Below are 8,702 nucleotides of genomic sequence, written 5' to 3'. Positions count from 1 at the left end.
AAGAGCGTCATACTTGAGAAGGGTGACCTCTTTGTTCGGTTGGTAGAGATGGATTTGTGAAATCTCTGAACAAGACTAAAAAAAACTGATTAGAGAATTTTTAAGATTTAAAAGAAATATTGAATGTAGGAAAAAAAAAATGAGGTGACATAGAAAATGCATCTTAACCAAACAAAAGATTAAACAAAGGAATAAAAAATGATAAAAAAATATTGAATAATGTTTCAATAGCTAGAGTTCAAAATATTAAAAAAATTTAAAACAATCTAGAAATCGAGAAAAATCAAAAAAGTTGATACTCTTTTGGAAAAAGAGAAGGATTTTAAAGAGAAAAGAAACTCCTATAGAAAGAAACCTATGTTTTCAAATACATGATAAAAGTATCAAATTTTACAATTTGGTAAAACAGATGCCTCACGATCCAATGGCCCATAAGATTAGAGAGAGTCGTCTTAGATGGTTTGGTCACATTAAACGTCAACCAACTAATGATCCGGTTAGAAGAGTAGATGCATTAGATTTGATTTATGTTAAGAAAGGCATATGCAGACCTAAAAAAGCCTGGGCATGATGTATAAAAAATGATCATAATTTCTTAGGATTAAATGAAAATATGGCACTCAATAGGACAAAATGGAGAAGAAAAATGAATCATGCAGCTGACCCCACTTGGTGGGATAAAGGCTTGTTGATGTTGTTGTTGTGGTAAAAGAGACGCCTCATTATTAAGTTCATGCAATCAACAGTTCCATCAATCACAATTTCATTTATTACGTTGTGCAAAAACATACAACTCTATGCTAACTAGCAATTATAGATCATCAAAATGTTGAACTCAATAAAATATTTTTTCAATAATATTCAAGTACATTTAGAAATAAATAAAGTATTAATTTGATATTAATCTGTGGAGATGATCATCACCTAGTTTTAATGTCTTCTATATATATATATATATATATATATATATATAGAGAGAGAGAGAGAGAGAGAGAGAGAGAGAGAGAGAGAGAGAGAGGGAGAGAGGGAGAGAGAGAATAAGGAAAGGAATCCTTCCAAATCTACATCATTAAATAGGGCAATCCAATTAAAAACAATAAAATTTAGATTTATAAAAATAGGGATGCCTAACAAAGCTGGCCAAAATTTGAATTAAAATCTAGTACAAATTTAAGTAATTCATAATCATCCTAACATTAAATTTAATATAAGAAACTCTGACTACTAAATTAATTAAAACTAAATAAATCTTAAAAAAAATCAAAACACTAGAACTCTCTAAATCTTCTCATGCAAAATCCCATTTCCATGCCATTCATATGGCGAATATCTAATGTTTTCGAACATATTGTAATGTTACCAAACATTCTTCAGTGGGGACTTTAAAATGGCAAATATCTTGCAGGTCATAAGATGACTAACATTACCTTGAACGGTCGTTATTACAGTTGACTTGCAATTCGTTCAAACTGCAATGAAAATAACAATATGATAAGTACTGAATAAAAATAATCAATTTAAGCAAATATAAAAACTATGATGAAGTTCATCGCACTTGGAGAATTGTATGTCAAGCTGACAACAACCATCATAAATATTTCGCCCCTGGAAGCATCATATGACAAATATTACTTACATTTAAAAAAATCCATTAATTTTTAAGAAGATTTACATGCATAAAACTGGATTCTTATGTATTTACATATGTAACACCTAAACTTCAATTTTTACATATATATGCCACCTTACCAATCCATGAAAAGGTGTATATCATGTTTCAAAAGTTAAAATAGTGCTATTATAAGAAAAAAAACAAATTTCAGGTGTTATGTATGTAAATACATAAAAATTGGATGGTATGTATGTAAATGCCCCTAATTTTTAACCCCAAAAAAAACCTAAGTAATTACAAGCTCCCAGACTGGGCCGTGATATCCTGATATTGAATAAGAGCTTGAAAACCTGGAAAATTTCAAACGAAGAAAGTTTATATGGAAATTTTCAAATGAAGAAAGAATTATTGTAATTAATAAATATTTGCCCAATGAGTAGTTTTAATTCAAACATTTAGTTACTAACATTTTACAAGAAAACCAACTATTTAATTTTCTTCAGGTGTCGAAAAATGCAAACTAATATGTAATATAGTTCAATTTTATTTTATGTTATATCTAAATGTTTAAATATAAAAACTGTTCTAATTATAAGTTTAATGAAATATAATAACTCTTTTGTGCTTTGAACTTTATTTTATTTTGAAATTAAACTGTTAGATAGTTTTCCTCCATCCAACCTAAAAGTTTCCATCTTAATAATTCCAAGCTCCTAGATCGGATCATGACAAGAGTGATATTAAATTGTAGATAATTTTTTTCTCTTTGACCAACAATTTCCACCTAAGTAATTACAAGCTCCCAGACTGGGCCGTGATATCCTGATATTGAATAAGAGCTTGAAAACCTGGAAAATTTCAAAAGAAGAAAGTTTACAAGAAGAAAGTTTAAGAAAGTTTATATGGTTTAGGCATACTTCATTAGTTTCATTATGGTTCAGGCATACTTCATTAGTTTGATTGTTAATCCATCTTTTATACATAAGTATAAACTATCTCAAATTGCTTCACAGAGATATAAAACAAAGTAATGTCGCATCGCATAAAATGAAGATTCCAGCAAGGGAGTAGCAAAAAAGGAGTTTAATTTTCTTCATGTGTCGAAAAATGCAAACTAATATGTATTATAGTTCAATTTTATTTTATGTTATATTGAAATGTTTAAATATAAATAAACTGTTCTAATTATAATTTTAATGAAATATAATAACTCTTTTGTGCTTTGAACTTTATTTTATTTTGAAATTAAATTGTTAGATAGTTTTCCTCCATCCAACCTAAGAGTTTCCATCTTGATAATTCCAAGCTCCTAGATCGGATCATGACAGAGTGATATTAAATTGTAGATAATTTTTTTCTCTTTGACCAACAATTTCCACCTAAGTAATTACAAGCTCCCAGACTGGGCTGTGATATCCTGATATTGAATAAGAGCTTGAAAACCTGGAAAATTTCAAACGAAGAAAGTTTATATGGTTTAGGCATACCTCATTAGTTTGATTGTTAAGCCATCTTTTATACATAAATATAACTATCTCAAATTGCTTCACAGAGATATAAAACAAAGTTATGACGCATTAAATGAAGATTCCAGCAAGGGAGTAGCAAAAAAGGAGATTTTACAAGCAGAAAAAAAATTCTCAAAAGAACAAATCTCATTCCTCTGTATACCACTTATATAGGTTCCTATTCAAGTGGAATAAGATAACTAAGTGCCATCGTTGATATAATATTAAACGGATAAATTAATTGGCCATTAAAGCATGTTATTAAGAAAATATGAAACGAATATGAAACGGTTATCATTTTACCTTCTTATGGTTAGTATTCAACTGTTTTAGCATATTAACTTAAAACTCGAGCACAAACAACAAGGATATAGTTTTGCAAATATCTAAATTAGTAAATATTGAGCTATTAGTTATAAAATTGCTCATCAATTTTGTACAATCGAAGATTATTTTTAAATTTAAATGTAACTTGCCCTTATGCCAAGGATTATTGTACATTAATTTTTGGGGCATTTACATGCATAACACCCAATTCTTATGTATTTACATATCTAACACCTAAACGTTACATTTTATATTTATACCACCCAAATCTTTAATATCACATCAAAATTACTACTTTTTTTACTTTTTAAAAGTGAAAAACACCTTATTGTGAAAATAAAATACACTTTTTCATGCATAGGAATGATGGAATATATGTAAAAATTGAAGTTCAGGTGTTAGACATGTATATACAAAGGAATTGAATGGTATATATGTAAAACTTGCTGAACCTTTTCATTAAAATGTCGTTAAACACTATTTATAATAGGGCTTAAGAACACGAAGCATATCACCAAAACAACTCTCATCACCTTTTCTTTTTTAACTTCACATTCAATGGAGAAAGAATTATATAGTGAATTACTTTGACTAAGTTGGGGAAAATAGTGGTGTTGTATAATTTTAATTATATAGTGAATTACTTTGAATAAGCCAAGCCCTATAATTTTCCCCATCTTTTGAGTTTTCCACGTAAAAATCATGTTGTCTCCTATCATATCATATATTTCTGTATGATGAATATTTTGTTACGAATTGGAATAGAGCGGCAGAATTTTATTGATACAATGAGAGGCATTTAAACCCAATTACAATAGGCACAACAAAAGAAAGATATAAAACAAAATAAAACAAATAGAAAATATATAATGAGAGAATAAAAGCTAATAATAAGTAATAATGGCAAGAGATTACGTTATAAATCTCAAGATATTACGTTATAAATCTAATACTCCCCCTCAAGTTGAAGCACAGTTCAACTTAGATTTAAAATAATCGAACAAATGACGAAGAAAATTCATAGTGAAAATATTTGCTAGTTTACCACTGGATGGAACAAAGGGAACACAAATTTCCTTAGACTCAAACTTTTCCTTAATTAAGTGTCTGTAAATCTCCACATGTTTAATACGATCATGTTAGATTGGTTTATAAGCAGTGCTGCTGTCGGTCTTATTATCATTGAATAGCTGCAGTGGGACGAAGATTGGCATACAAATTTCACGGAGCGTGATGCGAAACCAGAAGACTTCACAGATCCCCAAGGACATGGACCGGAATTCAACTTCAGCACTGCTCTGGAAAACCACAGACTATTTTTTTTGTTTTTCCATGTGACAAAATTTCTCCATACAAATGAGCAATAACCTAAGGTGGAACATCGATCATGAACTGACAGTCCAATCAGTCTCTGTTAAAACAACAATAGACCGAGAGGTGTGACGACACATTTTAAATAGAGGAGAATTCGGTGGACAGCTTGGAGATGATGCTCATAAGAGTCATGCATGAATTGACTCACCATACCAACTGCATGGCATATGTCGGAGCGAGTATGAGCGATGAAGATGAGTTTCCCCACAAGACGTTGGAAGTGAGGTTATTGACAGACACGGTATTGGAAATGTCAACTAATTTTTCTTTGGGATACATAGGGACAACCACGAGTTTGCACAGAAGAAATTGTTATTTACCAAAAGATCATTACATATTTGCGTTGAGATAGACAAATGTCCTGAGATGATCGAGCAACTTCCATGCCTAGAAAGTACTGAAAAGATCCCAAGTCCTTCAAGAACTTAGCAGGAACGTCTTTCAAGGACTTGCTAGAAGATCATTGCCTAAAAAAAAAATATTGTCAACATAGACAATAACGATAACTACCTGGTCATTGGAGGAATGTCAGAAGAAGAGAATATGATCTAATTGAGCCTGAGTAAAACCATGGCCCACAACCACCTTTGTGACTGGCCAAAAGAACCTTGGGAACTACTTTAGCCCAAAGAGGGACTTTCACAGCCTACACACTTGCCCTCTGGAGGCAGTAGAATCAAAGCTAGGAGGGTCAAACATGTATTGCACTTCTGTAAGCTCAACATTCAAGAACGAAATCTTGACATCAAGTTGAAATAATGTTTAACTTAGCAAAAACCAATCCATATTCACTGCAAGGGACAACAGGACCCAAATAATGTTTAACTTAGCAACTACAACAAATGTCTCCTCATAGTCAACTCCTTAGGTCAATGAGTATACTTTGGTGACCAATCGTGTCTTATTGCGTTCAAAGAATCCATCAGAGTTGAACTTGGTGTTGAAAATCCATCGACACCCCACAATTTTCTTACCCTGAGGAAGATCAACGGCATTCCATGTATGATTCCGCTGAAGGGCATTCATCTCCTCAATTACTGTCGTTTCCAAGCCGGATAAGCAAGAGAAACCTCAATAGTAGTTGGGATATGATGGTCCATCAGGGTAGTATCAAAGGCTCTGTAGGTCGGAGATAAACTGCAAAAAGAGACATATTTTGTCATATAATATAGAGAGCATGCTTAATTGCATACCTTATTCAGAGAACTCACCTCCTCATCCAGAGGAGCTTTCATTCTAAGGATGTCGCCGACAGTGGAGTCAAGGTCCTGTAAGGAGGTATCGGGTTCCAGAGTAGGAGCATTGGATTAGGTGCTCCGAGTGTATACACAGATAGTGGGAGGAGATGGTGCACTCACTGAATTAGGGGACTCACCCGAACAGGGGACTCCTCAATGGCAAGAACAATGAGGGGAACATCATATGAGTGGGATAAGAGACAATGTCTAAGAACTCAAGCTCACCCTCACTTAGGATCGAGCTAGAAAAATAGGGAACACTATCAAAGAATAAGACATCAACACTCATATAGATTTTTTTAGTTGTAGGATCAAGGAACTAATACCCCTTTTGAATGGCATAGTACTCAAGGAAGATACATTTATGGATCTGGGACTAAGTTTACTTCAATTGGGGGCAGTGTTCCAAGCAAAAGCAGTGCACCCAAAAATCTTAGGTTCTAAGGTAGAGAAGACCAGATTGGCAGAAAAGCAAGACATCAGAACAACTAAGGGGGTTGAAACTTGTGAATTTCAGAAATGACTCTATTTATGAGATAGGTTGCAGTGAAAATGGTATTGTTCCAAAACTATTTTGGAACATTAAACTGAAACATAAAGTAATAAGTGTGGTCGATTTGTCCTTTAAAAGGTAGAATCATGTCACTCGAGTGTGGTCATCAATCAAAGTCAGGAGATGCGGCTGGGAGTATGAGAGGGCCCCCAAAGGTCACTGTGAATGAAAGAGAAAGAAGCGAAAGGGGTACAAATGTGGGGTTGGTAATGAAATCGATGATGTTTGGCTAACTAGCAAGTTTCACAATTCGAAATTATAAAGGTTTTTAATAGAAAATGTCCAAGGATATAAACTTTTTAAATATTGAAAATTAGGATGACCTAAACAAAAATGCAACATAATAGGACATTCAATGACTTGATATAAGCTACAACTCTTAAGAGATGTGTCATCACTCTCCATACTCTTCTCTTGGAAGTAGAAGAGTCTGGCTACTCTCTTAGCAGTTCCAATCATCCTCCCCAAACGACGATCCTGAAAAAACACAACAATCATAAGAAAAATTAGCAACACAGTCAATATTATTCGTTAACTTGTTGACAAAATAAAAAGTTACACTGCAACTGAGGCAGTGTTCCAAGCAAAGCAGTGCACCCAAAAATCTTAGGTTCTAAGGTGGAGAAGACCCGATTGGCAGAGAAGCAAGACATCAGAACAACTAGCGGGGTTGAAACTTGTGAATTTCAGAAATGACTCTATTTATGAGATAGGTTGCAGTGAAAATGATATCGTTCCAAAACTATTTTGGAACATTAAACTGAAACATAAAGTAATAAGTGTGGTCGATTTGTCCTTTAAAAGGTAGAATCATGTCACTCGAGTGTGGTCATCAATCAAAGTCAGGAGATGCGGCTGGGAGTATGAGAGGGCCCCCAAAGGTCACTGTGAATGAAAAAGAAAAAAGCGAAAGGGGTGTAAATGTGGGGTTGGTAATGAAACCGATGATGTTTAGCTAACTAGCAAGTTTCACAATTCGAAATTATAAAGGTTTTTATTAGAAAACGTCCAAGGATATAAACTTTTTATTGTCAAGGGATGTCCAGCGACTGAAAAAAAAAAAAATTGGAACCAACAGTTGGGTAGATCGGGCAGACTGGAAAAACAGCTGACTAGAGGAGCTGTGGTGGTTGGAAGTTTAACACGATGACCTGAACAAAAATGCAACATAATAGGGCATTCAATGACTCGATATAAGCTACCACTCTTGAGAGATGTGTCCTCACTCTCCATACTCTTCTCTTGGAAGTAGGAGAGTCTGGCTACTCTCTTAGCAGTTTCAATCATCCTCCCCAAACGACGATCCTGAAAAAACACAACAACCATAAGAAAAATTAGCAACACAGTCAATATTATTCAACTTGTTGACAAAATAAAAAGTTACACTGCAACTGTGGAACGTGTAAAACAGTCTCCAATGTTAGATTGGTTGCTAGAACAACCGACCCTTTGCTAACAATGGAACTATAGGAGCCATCGACAATTATGACGGTATCCTTTCTAGAACATGGATAAAGTCAAAAAAACTTGTGAGCATCCAATCATGTGATCTGTGACACCTGAATCAATAATTTATGGACTAGAGACGGAATAAGTCGTGAAAGTCATAGGAAGAGTATCTTGTCGAACGTGGGGGGGTCGACAGGCACGTAGAGATTTGATGGGCTCCAAGTAGCTTGATCAGTTGCTCCATTTGGTTTCTCAGGGTTTCGAATGATTCCAAGATGTTCCGGGTAGAAATTGCTTGAGTCGTGGCAGATCCCAAATTCAATGTGAGACCCATGGTAGCGGAGGATTTGATCGAAGATATATGTCGGTTTACCGTGAAGTTTCCAACCCTTGCCTCGGGTGTGGTTGGTTTGTCGAGATATAGTAAAAGTTGTCAAGGGATGTCCAGCGACTGAAAAAAAAAAAATTGGAACCAACAGTAGGGTAGATCGGGCAGACTGGAGAAACAACTGACTAGAGGAGCTGTGGTGGTTGGAAGTTTAACAAGGAGTCCTGTAGGGAGGCCAGCTAGACGAGCTATAGGAACTCTTCACGGGATACAGCTACGCGGGTTACTGTTCACAGGAGACCAATGCAGGAGA

General features: G+C 34.3%; 1 protein-coding gene across 1 annotated transcript in view; it reads right to left on the bottom strand.

Moving 5' to 3' along the window:
- LOC110027952 (polypyrimidine tract-binding protein homolog 3-like) overlaps nucleotides 1-8,702 on the bottom strand; it is a 32,376-nt gene that overhangs the window by 10,857 nt on the left and 12,817 nt on the right. Inside the window, exons 7-11 of the mRNA XM_020729614.1 lie at nucleotides 3,004-3,055; nucleotides 2,409-2,460; nucleotides 1,556-1,605; nucleotides 1,428-1,469; nucleotides 14-65 (exon numbers count right to left, since the gene is read on the bottom strand). Coding sequence (XP_020585273.1) covers nucleotides 14-65; nucleotides 1,428-1,469; nucleotides 1,556-1,605; nucleotides 2,409-2,460; nucleotides 3,004-3,055 — 248 coding nt within the window. The remainder of the gene's footprint in view (nucleotides 1-13; nucleotides 66-1,427; nucleotides 1,470-1,555; nucleotides 1,606-2,408; nucleotides 2,461-3,003; nucleotides 3,056-8,702) is intronic.

Source organism: Phalaenopsis equestris, unplaced genomic scaffold (genome assembly GCF_001263595.1).
Source record: "Phalaenopsis equestris unplaced genomic scaffold, ASM126359v1 Scaffold000469, whole genome shotgun sequence".
In the NCBI taxonomy this organism is placed as follows: Eukaryota; Viridiplantae; Streptophyta; class Magnoliopsida; order Asparagales; family Orchidaceae; genus Phalaenopsis; species Phalaenopsis equestris.
Note: the sequence above shows the minus strand (reverse complement) of the source record. Positions and strands in the feature narration are given on the sequence as shown.